Source organism: Mercurialis annua, linkage group LG8 (assembly GCF_937616625.2).
Source record: "Mercurialis annua linkage group LG8, ddMerAnnu1.2, whole genome shotgun sequence".
Taxonomy (NCBI): domain Eukaryota; kingdom Viridiplantae; phylum Streptophyta; class Magnoliopsida; order Malpighiales; family Euphorbiaceae; genus Mercurialis; species Mercurialis annua.
Genome location: NC_065577.1, coordinates 29,938,403 through 29,952,479, shown reverse-complemented (window position 1 = coordinate 29,952,479; position 14,077 = coordinate 29,938,403). Strand labels below are relative to the sequence as shown.

Genomic DNA, 14,077 nt, shown 5'->3' with positions numbered 1-14,077 from the left:
ATTCTAGCAATCAGATTATTGGACATTTCAATCCCTTGTCACTTTGCTACCTTTTTGAAAAAAAGTGTCCCCACACACACACACTAAATTTATTATTCTAAAAACTCAACTTTTTTGTTATTAATTATATGAGACATATTAGCCCAAATATCTCTTTTAGTTTTTTTTTTTATAATCTATTTTTAAAACAATCTCCATTTTAAAAAAAATTATTAGATTTCAAATTTAAAACTGAATCTAACATGAAGGTCTAATATGTACATTTGGTCTTATTTTATTATTATTTTTTTAAAAAAAATAAGTTAACATCCCTTTTGCGACATTAATATTTTTTTTGGTTAAATACAAAATAACAATGAGAGATATAGTTTTATAAAAATAAAAAATCCTTCAGTTAATCTACGTGACATAACATGGTACAATAGAAAAATGTATCACATAGAAAATAACTGTAACAAAATAATAAAAGTGAAGAATTAAAAAAAATAGATTAGAGAAATAATTCTCTCAATGCTTTATAATAGATGTTAAATATAATAATTTTTTTTGATACAAGAAAAAGAGGCAAAGCCTAAACCCGATTACATAAGAATGTTTCTAACATATGATATGCCATGCAAGTTATGAGCAAGCCAATATAACAGGCTGGGAGGAGGATGATCATGAGCAGAGAAACCAATAAGATAATCATCGGCCAGAGAAGCAAGGTGGTCTGCTGCGTTATTGGCTTCCATATAAATGTGTGAAATCTTAACTTCCCAATCTCTTCTGATAAGAGCTTTAATAGCAGCTACAACATTCGACAAATGAGCTGCATTATCCTTTCCTGTAACTGTTAGCAAATTTTACTTACGAGTATAAGTCCGGATTATCGTACCCACAAGAATGAGAGGTTCAAAGTGAGTGAATTAGATTTTGAACTTCAATTCGTTTAGCAAGAGAATAAATGTTTTTGCTTAATAACTAATCAACCAACTACTAACAACTTAAGCTAATCTAGGAATTAACAATTTACTAATTTAAAGAAACGAGTAAACACTATAATAATTAACGAAATTCAAGTGATAAAGAGGTCTGGGAGCTAATAATCCTCCTAGGTCATGCAATCAAGGGTATCGGGTTTAGGGTTCTAACGAGAACCGAGTGTTCTAGACCGCAACTCCCGCTCTCTCGAGCCTCAAAGAGCTACAAAACCGCGACTAAACGAGCTTAACCTACTCTCGTAGCACTAAACGCAAATAGAGGCAATTAACAAATAATTCACAACTCATAGGCCACCTAATTACTAACCCACTCTCATGGTGTTACTAATTAAGTCTCTAATTAATCAAATCCAACTAATAAACCCTCTCTCAAGGTGAGAATTAATTTAAGAATAATACTTAGGTAGCTAATCTAAGCAAGCTTTAGGCTCCTTAATTAGAACAATCAACACAACCCCAAAACCCTAACCCAATCATACACAACTAAGATTCAAATTAACCCCCAAACATGGGGTTTAGCCAACCATGGTGAAGATAACAAGAATTACTAATTTATCAACAAACATTAAACATCTATTGCTATTCATAATGAGTAAAAGACAATTACCTTAAGTAGAGCTTGTGTGTAAATAAAAGTATTCACTAGATAATGAAGCTTGAAATAATAATAAGACTTGTAGTAGAAGAAAAATCATAAAGGAAACTAAAATCTGGAAATTACTTCTCAAGAACAATAAGAACAATTGTAGATCTCTACAAAAGGAAATAAAAAGTACTATATTAGGATTGAGGCTAAAAGTGTAGAATGTTTTACCCTAAAAACATAAAAGGCCTTATATAGCCAAGCCAAAAGAGGCTAAATGACAAATCCACTAGTACAAAGGTTTGGCCAAAAGGGGAAAATGGGCCCACTAGCACACGGACCCAAAAAGATTTTACTCCAGGTTTTTCTTCATGTCTCGATAGAGAAGCCTTTGTAAGAAAGCTTCTCGATCGAGACCCTATTTTTAGCATGCTCTCGGCTTCTTTTGGAGACCCTGGTCTCGATCGAGAAGCTTAGTACAAGAGCCTTCTCGATCGAGACCTGCCTAAAAACTGGCATCTCGATTTGTACTCCTTTGTCTCGATAGAGACCTTGGTAAACCTTGGGTCTCTTTTATCTTGCGTTCTAGCTTCCGTCTTTTAGATTTCTTTGATACTTCGCCCTTTATTGACCAAAAACCTTCATATTCGCTCCGATTACCTGAAATTGCACATACACGTAATAAGGCATACAATTGCTTTAAAAACGCATATAAAACGTTCGAAGCGATGCTAAAAAGACTCGAACCGGTAGGAGTATTTCACTCCTATCAAACCTCCTCACACTAATCTCTTGCTTGTCCTCAAGCAAGAACAAAACTCACTTATAACTAGGATTCAAGAACTTAGCAAAACCGACTACTCGTCAACAAAAGTACTCCCAATCGATGAAGGTGCAAATGTAATTGTCTAGTGTCAATAACTCATGATTCATGCAAACAAATGAGGAATGCAATAGATAAGGCATATGAAGATGGCACTCAAGACAAGTCATCAAGTTTAACAAATTTTCAACCGACAATCATAAGAGTACTATCACTTAAGGGATATGCGATCATTTGGTCAATCTTAGAATATGAACACAATGGCAATCACTCATAAGCATTAAACACAAGCAAATATTTCTCACAAGATTTCGCTCTCACACGCAAGTGTTTAAGACTAAGAAATGAAGCACACAAAATACGGAATTCCCATAAGTTTGCTCATAGTCCTAGACTCCACTACTTAGCTCGATGATCGACAATTATCATATGGTCTTTTCCGGGTTGTAACGTGGCCAAGGGTCGGGGTAGGTCAAAGTTGATATTTCGGCTAAAACTTGACTTGGAACTAGATAAATCATTAATCATCAAACACTTGGGCTAGCTTGGAATTTAGCACATTTGAACTTCTTTTGACTCTTATTTCATTCTAATGCCTTTATTTTTCTTTTCTCTTTATTCTTCGTTTTCTTCTTTTTGTATTTTCCTTCTTTTCTCTTTTTTTTCTTTTTTTTTCTTTCTCTTCTAACTTTCTAGGCATGGAATTTCCCTTTTAAATTCAAGTTCAAACTCTCTTTTTCATCAAACTACTACCTCATCCTCCTCACACTAGTTCTCAAGTCAAGTTCGGGTGTTTAAAGTGGAAATGGAAGAACGGGATTAGTGTGTGAATACGGTCATATCAACAAAGGTCTAGGCCCAAACTTGGCTATCTAGAGGTAAAAGGTAAGCATTTAAAGTGGTCTCTAGAATTGGTTACACCTAATGCCATACTCATCTAATCATCGATCATTCAACAATGCAATCTCGAATGGACACCGAGCAAATTCTAGGAATTCCGACAAAACGACACTCACAATAAACTATTAGGCTCAAAATGCTCAAATAAAAGGGTGGTGTCATGCTCAAATGCTTAAGTCTTATGAATTCATGCCAAAATATGTTCATACTCAAAGTGACATAAGAATTTCCATTAAAGCACATATCATGCATCCGAATCAAGTACCTCAGTCATGTCCAAAAATCACACAATTAATGGACTCGTCCTAATGCCACTAAACATGTCCAATTCCATTGCATTTCATTAAGCAAGCATCCACCATGAATTGTTTAAACTAGATGAAAATATTTACACGTTTCATAGCCCGGGAGATATCAATTGTTGACAAATTTTCAAAAATTGCATAAATTCTCATTTCCTTAAACATGATTTCAAGACAAGAGATTAGTGCTAGGCAACACTACAACCTACACACTATCACAATAACAAAGCTTACAAGAAAATAAACTAAACAATCCTAACACAAGAAAACAATAAAAATAACACAAACAGTCCTACGCAACTACATTCAATTTTCCAACCCTCCTCACACATTTCGATGCAATGTCCTCAATGCTAAGAAATTAGACATATAAAAATTGAATAGGAGTTGAGTTTAGAAAATCAAATCTCAAGTGTTCAATCGAACACCGGCGGTTCGGGGGATGGTGTCGGCGATGGATAGCGAGGCCCCCCCTTGGGCATTGAAGTAATCCCTTAGTTTTTTTTTTCTTGTCGCCTTTTACTTCCACATTTCCTTTTGCTCTTTCATGAATTGGCATTGCTCCGCCTCAAAAGCACTTCCACCCGCAAAAACATTTGGAGCCGGTTGCTCCCATTGCACTCCTTCCGGGACATCTCCTCCTTCGACACTTGGTTCGGCCGGTTCGTTACCCTTCCTCCTCACACTTTCCTTTTTCCTCCTTGGTGCGGGATCCTCGCGATAATCTCGCATCGAGACATTGTAGAGTAGAGAAAAAGGTAGTCGGAAGTGAAGTCAGAATTTTGTTTGGGCGGCTTTTGGTGGTGGCTAAGTGTGGTGGATGTTTTGGTAGAAGAGAGAGACATAAGCTTTTTGGCTATGGAAGATTGCTAGATAAGGAAAAGAAAGATGGAGAAGATGAAGTGTTGGGTGGCTATTTATGGCAAAATTTGATTTTTTTTGAAATGGATGTGTGAGATTAAGATAACTCAGCAATCCATGTCAAATGTGTTTCCCTTGAACGGTTTAAGATCGTGCCACCTCAGCAATCCATGTGCTTCTCTTTTGTGTCTCTTGGAAATTGCACACTTTTACTGAATTCAGAGGGCTTCTCGATCGAGACCCACCTGGGAAAACGAGTCTCTATCGAGACGCCAAAATGGCATGCTCTCGGCTTCTCAAAGAGAGGGAGGTCTCAATCGAGAAGCATAGTTCCAAGAGCTTCTCGATCGAGACCATGACAAAATCTGCACCATGGTTTCTCAATGTACCCTACACACCACAACCAAAACACACCGGCGTTATCTTGAACAAAACAAAGAAAATACGGAAAATAAACAAACAAACATAAACACTAAACAACTATAAACACTAAAAACAAATGAAAGCACTAAGACGAACCTCTTGGGATTGCCTCCCAAGTGCGCTTGTTTAGAGTCGAAAGCTCGACTAGTGATCCTCAAATTCATGGAGGATCAAAAAGAGCGACTTGCTTGCGACTTTCATCGATCAACACTCTAGGATATGGTTTGCACCATTCTCCAAGCACCTTAAAAACATCTCCATTGGCCCCCTCCAACTCAATCAAACCATCATTCAATTTGCGCCGTATCTTAAATGGTCCGCTCCACTTAGAAATCAACTTCCCCGCATGTGAATGTGCTTGAGAGGTTTGAACTTGGACGTACTCACCAAGAGTAGCAACTTCCATGCATATATGTCTCTTGCTTGCGGTTGCTATCCCGTTGAGCTTCAATTTCCATGATGCCCAACATCTTGGTTTTCCCTTGCGTGGCTTGATATGAGGTGTTGTTTCGATTTTTGCACACACAACTTCGGGTTCTTTCTTAGGAACCTCCTTTATTGGCACATGCAATGTGGGCTCAATAGTATCAATCTTCATGCATTTCTCCTCCTCACACTTGCTTTTGCCATGCTTGATGTCAAACACCATGCTCTCATCATTCATTCTTAATGTTATCTTCCCCGCATTAACATCAACCAATGCTCTCCCGGTATTCAAAAAAGGACGCCCGAGAATCATGGGGCAATCTTTGTCAACCGCATAATCAAGCACAACAAAGTCCACCGGAAAGATGAACTTGCCCACTTTTACTAGCACGTCTTCCGCAACCCCGTGCGGTCTCTTGAGCGAATGGTCGGCCAATTGGAGCATCATGGAAGTTTGTTTTATCGGTTGGTTTCCACATATTTTCCTGAAAAGACACAACGGCATTAGATTTATACTTGCACCTAAATCACAAAGACAATTAAGAGAAGTAGAAGTGCCAATTAAGCAAGGAATCGTGAAACTCCCTGTATCTTGTAGCTTGGTCGGTAGATTGCTTTGGATAATAGAACTACAACTTTTCGTTAGAGGAATTGTTCCGCCTTGTTCCCAACTTCGCTTGTTCATAATTATGTCTTTCAAGAACTTAGCGTATTGGGGCATCTCTCGCAAGGCATCCCCTAGGCTCATGCTTATTTGAAGTTTCTTGAATATTTCAAGAAACTTATGAAACTTTTCATTATCCGGAGCCTTTCTCAACCGACTTGGGAATGGTACTCTAGGCACAAAAGGTGGTGGTGGTGGTGGCCTCACATATGGTTCTTCAACATCAATATCAATAGCCACCTCCTCACAAGACTTTGGTAGCTCTTGACTAGAGCTTGCAACATCTATTACCACTTGAGGCTCAACCTCCACAATCATTGGCTTCTTGCCATTAGCTTTTTCAAAATCCTTGTTATGATCAACATCAAGGACTCTACTGCTTCAAAGCTCCACAACTTTGATGGCTTTCACATGCTCTCTAGGATTAGTTTCCGTAGTGGACGGCAATCCTCCTTGAGGTCTACCTTGAAGATTAATGGCAAGTTGGGAGATTTGAGTCTCTAAATGATGGATCGTGGAAGCTTGGTTCTTTTCCCTTTGCCTAGCATCAAGCTCTCTTGGATCCATTTTATCCAACTTCTCTAGCACCTTGTAAAGCACATTCCCATCATCCACATTCCGTTGTGGTTGAAAACCGGGTGGGTGTTGAGGTCTACCACCATAGTTGTACCCTGGACCTTGATTGCCTTCATAGTGACCTTGTTGTTGTGGAGGCCTATTGTTGCCTTGAAAACTTGAACCCACTTGATTAGACCCTTGAGCATTGCCTTGCCCTTCTTGATTTCTCCACCCAAAATTTGGATGATTCCTCCATCCGGGATTGTAAGTGTTGGAATAAGGATCATTTACTTGCCTTTGTCCCCCAGTGTAGTTTACTTGCTCACTCAAAGCTTGCCCCGTAACTAGGCACTCTCCTCCCGAATGGCCAAAGTCACCACAAAATTCACAACCTACTTGAACATAAGCCACCGGAGCATTTCTTTGCATAGGAGCGACTTGTTTCTTGAGAGCATCCACTTGAGCTTGGAGCGAAGCATTTGCAGCTTTTATGGACTCCATCTCCCTCACTTGATCAAGAGTCATAAGCGACTTTTGAGTGGTTGGTGCTCTTCTATCCATAGGACCCCAAGTACTACTAACCACGGCCAATTTCTCCACCAATTCAAGAGCTTCTTCATAAGTCTTTTGCATAAGCGAACCGCCCGAAGCCGCATCGATAGTAGCTCGGGTAGTGACATTGGTCCCATCATAGAAAATTTGTATAACATGCTCTCTATTGAGCCGATGATGGGGCACACTCCGTTGTAAATCCTTAAACCGCTCCCATGCCTCATGAAGTGATTCTCCTTCAAATTGGACAAACTCAAGTATGTCTTTGGTTAACTTTGTAGTCTTGCCATGGGGGAAATATTTGTTAAGAAAGTCTTGAGCCAACTCCCTCCAATTGTGAATGGACTCATTCGGTAGAGAATGCAACCAAATGCTAGCTTTGTCCGTCAAGGAGAAGGGGAACATCTGAAGCTTAATTTGGTCCGCCGTTATCCCATGAAGCTTGAATGTGTTTAGAACACCCAAAAACTTGGCGATATGCTCATTAGGGTCCTCGTGACTCAACCCAAAGAAGGCACAACGATTCTCCAAAAGTTGAATGGTACTCGGCTTGATCTCAAAAGTTGCCGCTTGAACCGGCATTGCGAAGCATCCAAAAGTGGCATTATCCACATCCGGCAAGAAAAACTCACCCAAAGTTTTTCTTTGTTGGTTTTGCATTTGTGCGTGCACTTGGGGTCGATCATCCCTCGGGTGGTCTTGTTGCCTTGGTCGGTTCGCATTCCCTAATGGAGGAGCGGGTGGATATTGTTGCTCCCCTTCATCCATTAGAGGATTGAACCGCCCTTGTTCATCATAATTGTTTCCCTCGTTGTTCATAACTTCGGGTATACGAGCTCTTCTTCTTACACTCCTTTCGTAATTACCGAGGTTATCATGATAAGGTTCTAGTGGTAAATTTGCTCGTCGCGTATTGTGCATACACGAAAAACGAATTCCTTCACAAACAAAAACAAGGAAACCGAGCGTAAATCACGAAATACAATTAATAACAATAAAATCAAAATGAAAACAGAAAATAACGCTAACTCGACCGAATTTCGAAATACTTTCAATCAATTGAACGCAACCTCATTCCCGGCAACGGCGCCAAAACTTGTTAGCAAATTTTACTTACCAACTTGTAAATAGTGGACTATAAGTCCGGATTATCATACCCACAAGGATGAGAGGTTCAAAGTGAGTGAATTAGATTTTGATCTTCAATTCGTTTAGCAAGAGAATAAATGTTTTTGCTTAATAACTAATCAACCAACTACTAACAACTTACGCTAATCTAGGAATTAACAATTTACTAATTTAAAGAAACGAGTAAACACTATAATAATTAACGAAATTCAAGTGATAAAGAGGTTTAGGAGCTAATAATCCTCCTAGGTCATGCAATCAAGGGTATCGGGTTTAGGGTTCTAACGAGGACCGAGTGTTCTAGACTGCAACTCCCGCTCTCTCGAGCCTCAAAGAGCTACAAAACCGCGACTAAACGAGCTTAACCTACTCTCGTAGCACTAAACGCAAATAGAGGCAATTAACAAATAATTCACAACTCATAGGCCACCTAATTACTAACCCACTCTCATGGTGTTACTAATTAAGTCTCTAATTAATCAAATCCAACTAATAAACCCTCTCTCAAGGTGAGAATTAATTTAAGAACAATACTTAGGTAGCTAATCTAAGCAAGCTTTAGGCTCCTTAATTAGAACAATCAACACAACCCCAAAACCCTAACCCAATCATACACAACTAAGATTCAAATTAACCCCCAAACATGGGGTTTAGCCAACCATGGTGAAGATAACAAGAATTACTAATTTATCAACAAACATTAAACATCTATTGCTATTCATAATGAGTAAAAGACAATTACCTTAAGTAGAGCTTGTGTGTAAATAAAAATATTCACTAGATAATGAAGCTTGAAATAATAATAAGACTTGTAGTAGAAGAAAAATCATAAAGGAAACTAAAATCTGGAAATTACTTCTCAAGAACAATAAGAACAATTGTAGATCTCTACAAAAGGAAATAAAAAGTACTATATTAGGATTGAGGCTAAAAGTGTAGAATGTTTTACCCTAAAAATATAAAAGGCCTTATATAGCCAAGCCAAAAGAGGCTAAATGACAAATCCACTAGTACAAAGGTTTGGCCAAAAGGGGAAAATGGGCCCACTAGCACACGGACCCAAAAAGATTTTACTCCAGGTTTTTCTTCATGTCTCGATAGAGAAGCCTTTGTAAGAAAGCTTCTCGATCGAGACCCTATTTTTAGCATGCTCTCGGCTTCTTTTGGAGACCCTGGTCTCGATCGAGAAGCTTGGTACAAGAGCCTTCTCGATCGAGACCTGCCTAAAAACTGGCATCTCGATTTGTACTCCTTTGTCTCGATAGAGACCTTGGTAAACCTTGGGTCTCTTTTATCTTGCGTTCTAGCTTCCGTCTTTTAGATTTCTTTGATACTTCGCCCTTTATTGACCAAAAACCTTCATATTCGCTCTGATTACCTGAAATTGCACATACACGTAATAAGGCATACAATTGCTTTAAAAACGCATATAAAACGTTCGAAGCGATGCTAAAAAGACTCGAACCGATAGGAGTATTTCACTCCTATCAGTAACCTTCTAAACCACCGTCATATTATCGACTTCGAGCAGAATCTTACGATACCCCAAATTCCAGCCCTGTTGAAGACCATGGAGCACTCCTCTTAACTCTGCTTCCAAAACGGAGCCCTCTCCAATAGTTGTAGAGAAACTACCAAGCCATCTACCTTCTGCATTACGAATGATGCCTCCGGCTTTAGCGATACCAGTAGCAGAACTAAACGCACCATCGGTATTAATTTTAACCCACTGAAACGGAGGGCATTTCCAGCTAATTAAAATATCACATCTGTTAGAATGGCGCTCGTCTTGACGGAAAAGATTCCCATGAGTCTTTGTAACATAGTGGACCTTATTTTGGATGTCCAAAACCAATTGCGAAACTGGGATACGTTTGTTGCCAATAATAACAAGGTTTCGCCAATTCCATAATTTCCAAATGCTTATCCCAAATAAACAACTCCAATCTTTGCTTTTGTTGAAATTTAATTTCTCAGCAAGGTTCAAAAGAACTGAACTTGAAGTCTCTTGTCAATGACCCTTAGCCAGTACTGTTTAGCAAAAAAAACAACTTCTAAGGACATGATTGACATCTTCTATGGTCTCGCCACACCTCGGGTAGGACTGATCTTTCGTTAAATGCCGACGGAACCTCTTTGAATTACACATAAGTCACTCATGAAGTGCTAACTAGATCGTGTGCTTCACTCTTTCAGGTCCTTTCCACTTCCACAAAATACTCCAGTCAATCTCATCTTCATTCCACGGGCTGTTGGCTAAGGAGTTGTAAGCCGTTTTCATCGTAAAATGACCTGAGGGAGAGAGACCCCAATATTGAAAATCATTGCCAAGCGAAAGGTGAGGAGGGGTAAATCTTGCAATTCTCATTAGCCAAACACTTGGAAGATGCGCTGCAAACTTGCTCCACCACCAATTGTTATTTCATCAACAAACTCCCAGACCAACAATGTAACATATTATCAGGGATACTACAAATAGCAAAATTAAATAAAATAGTGTTATCACCCAGCCAAGGGTCCAGCCAGAAACAAATTCGCCTGCCGTCCCCAAGAGCCCAGTGCACGCCATTCCTAACTTCGGGCCAAAGACTATTTAAAGCTCTCCAGAGATGCGTAGTGCCTGCAGTTTTAGTCATACACAAAGGGTAATGGGAGTCAAACTTGTATTCAGCAATAATAAATTTACCCCAGAATTTATCTGGGCAGGCAATGATTTGCCAACAAAGTTTCATGAGAAGAGCATGGTTCATGATAACCATGTTCTTGAAACCTAAACCTTCATGCACCTTAGGTTGACAGACCGTCGGCCAACGGACCATACTAAGTTTCTTATTGTTCTTAGTTGAACCCCATAAAAATTGACGGCAATGTTTCTCCACTTCCTCACAAGTCCCTTTAGGTAACGTCGTCGTTTGCATCGCGCAAACATGAATAGCTTCAATCACAGATTTAGCGAGAGTGGCTCTACCGGCCAAAGAAAGAGTATTGGCCTGCCAAATAGAGAGTATAGTTCACACGCGATTAAAGATCCCAGCGGTGTGAATTTTAGATAAACGCCCATGCAGTGAGGGAATACCTAAATACTTCCCCAGGTCATGAGTTTTGGAGAAACCCAGCTTTTGATCAATCAAATTACCATAGCCTGCAGAGACATTATTAGAGAAAATAACTTCCGATTTTTCCTTGCTGATTCTTTGACCGGAAGAGTTGCAAAAAGTATTTAACACCCTATTCACCACCTCAGCTTGATCAAGCGAGGCTTCACAGAACAGTAAAAGGTCATCCGCGAAGAAAAGATAGGATAGAGGAGGACATCCCCTACCCATAACATGAGGTTTCCACTGCCGATTATTATGTTCCTGAGTGATAAGATGGGAAAGACGCTCAATGCACATAAAAAAATAAATACGGAGATAGAGGGTCTCCTTGGCGAATACCGCAAGTAGGGTCAAAGGATTTCAGCGGGCTACCGTTCCATAGAATCTTCATAGAAGGCGTTGTAACACCTTGCATAATAACCTTCGACAGAATATCCGGAATGCCAACCTTGTTTAACGTATCTGATAAAAAGTCCCAAGAAAGTTTATGGTAAGCCTTCTCCAGGTCGATCTTTATAGCCATCACACCTTTCCGACCCTTCTTCCTACGCAGAGAATGCATCGCCTCTTGAGCCAAAATAATGTTATTAGTGATGTTGCGGCCAGCAACAAAACTGGTTTGGGCCGGACCAATGATGAGAGGCATAATTTTCTTCAGCCGATTAGAAATTAATTTAGTAATGATTTTATAGGAAATATTACATAAACTAATAGGTCTAAAAAACTTAAGGGAATCCGGATTCTCACACTTGCGAATAAGCGTGATCAGGGTTTGATTAACCTCTTTAGGAATGTTATCACTGTCAAAAATACCTTTGGTAAAAGCACATAAGCTATTACCCACCACGTTCCATTGACTTTGATAAAAGAGAGCATGTAAGCCGTCCGGACCCGGAGCTTTAAGAGGTTGCATATCCCATAAAGCCGACTTGATTTCCTCAGAGAGAATAGGAGCCGAGATAGAGTTATACATATCTTAATAAATTCTGGGAAACATGCCTTTGCAAGGGAAGGGAATAAGAGGAGTGTTATCTCTAGTATAATTTCTGAAAATAATCACGAGCCATGCCCTTAAGCAAAGTCTGGTCTTCCACAATCTCACCATATTCATTCTTTAACACTTTGATGTTGTTCATCCGACGCATGTGAGAAACATTTTTATGGTAGAAAGCCGTATTGCGATCTCCATCCGTTATCCACTCGGTTCTAGACTTTTGAAACCAAAATAACTCTTCTTGAAATAACACTTTATCTAACTCAATCCTTAGATGTTTCTCTCTATCTCTTAGGTTCTGGGAATGATGCATATCCAAGGCTTTCTGGATCTCTCCCAATCTTGCCAAAAGAGAGTTCTTCTTTTTGAAAATATTGCCAAACTCCTTAAAGTTCCAATCCTTGACAACCCCTGTAAACTTCTGAATAGAATTTGAGAAAGTGTCTGGTTCGCTCCAAATATTTTTAACCAACTCGGGAAAGGCCTTATCTCCCAACCATGCAGCCAAAAATCTAAACGCTTTAGGCTCAGATTTACTCACCTTCTGGATATTAAACTGGAGATAGATCGGGTTACTCACCCAGAGATCATTACGAATAAATCTATCAAGTCTTTTAATCAAATTGCCTCTCTTCCAAGTATAAAGAGAGCCAGTAAAACCGAGGTCAATAAGATTAAAATGATCAAACCAATTTTTAAATAAACGACAACCTCCCAAAATATTAACAGCTCCACCTTTCCTTTCCCAATTATACAGAGCAGCATTATAATCACCGCCAATAATCCAAGGCTCGGAAATAGAGCTAGCCAGAACATCCAAATCCTGCAAAAGGTGCTTATGGAGGCTCGCATTCAGATTAGCATAAACCATTGTCAAGAGGGTGGTACTAGAATTGTCTTCCACTTTCATGTGAATGAAATATTTATTGTTCTCAAGAATATTAATCTTGATTTTACTGTTCCAAATAACCCATATGCTACCCGAAAAACCACTAGCTTCCACTCCATGAGAATTATATAAACCATACTTTTTTTATAAAATCATCCGCCTTCTAACCGCTAATTCTGGGTTTGAGAATACCAACAATATCAAACTTATACTTCCTGCAAAAGTTATTGAAAACTCTGAAACTCGTGCCGAGACCGGCGCTAGAAAATGGGAATGGTTGTTCCAAAACCTGTAGCAAGCCTAAGAAAAACAGTAAAAACTTTTCGCGTTTTGGGAACATAAAAGGTCTCAATCTCTTTTCATAAGTATTTGAAAACCTTTCGATAAACATGAAATCAAAACCGTGCGATTGTATTTTTGGACTCAGATTAGTACGTGTACACAACACGTATCCTAAAACAACCCTGTCCGAAAACAATGCCAGCGGTGCAAACCAGTTAACATATCCAGTAACCAGTTAAAACATGCTAAACAAACATAAAGCTTTTATCAAATCCAGGTTTCTTTATAAACAACTGGCAAAAGCCCTTTTTGTATAAAACATTCTTTTGTCCCAAAATGATACCGACAGTAGTTTCATATCAGAGTTTAAACATTTACAAATGAACTACTGTAAGGAGCTAGAACTACTCTGCAGCTTTAAAGTGACCTTTATTTAATTACAATTTCCGGAGAAAGAACTGGCATGTCAAAATGGCATTTACTTGTGAAAGGGAAATCAACGGGGGTCAAATATGAGTGAATTCACATAGTTATTTAAGCATATTAATAAAAGCAGAAATCGCATGTAAACACACTTTGTGCATCCAAATAATCGATCCAAATAAAACCCT

At 39.0% G+C, this 14,077-nt stretch overlaps 2 protein-coding genes across 2 annotated transcripts; both read right to left on the bottom strand.

Moving 5' to 3' along the window:
• Positions 1 to 6,346: 6,346 nt before the first annotated feature.
• LOC126661864 (uncharacterized) lies at positions 6,347 to 9,632 on the bottom strand. Its single transcript, XM_050355744.1, has 5 exons — positions 9,629 to 9,632; positions 9,483 to 9,581; positions 7,748 to 8,013; positions 6,819 to 7,600; positions 6,347 to 6,680 (listed from the first exon to the last, which is right to left on the bottom strand). Exons 1-5 carry the CDS (start codon positions 9,630 to 9,632, stop codon positions 6,347 to 6,349), a joined length of 1,485 nt encoding a protein of 494 aa, XP_050211701.1.
• A 2,703-nt stretch (positions 9,633 to 12,335) lies between these two features.
• LOC126661863 (uncharacterized) lies at positions 12,336 to 13,205 on the bottom strand. Its single transcript, XM_050355743.1, has one exon. It carries the CDS (start codon positions 13,203 to 13,205, stop codon positions 12,336 to 12,338), a length of 870 nt encoding a protein of 289 aa, XP_050211700.1.
• Positions 13,206 to 14,077: the final 872 nt, after the last annotated feature.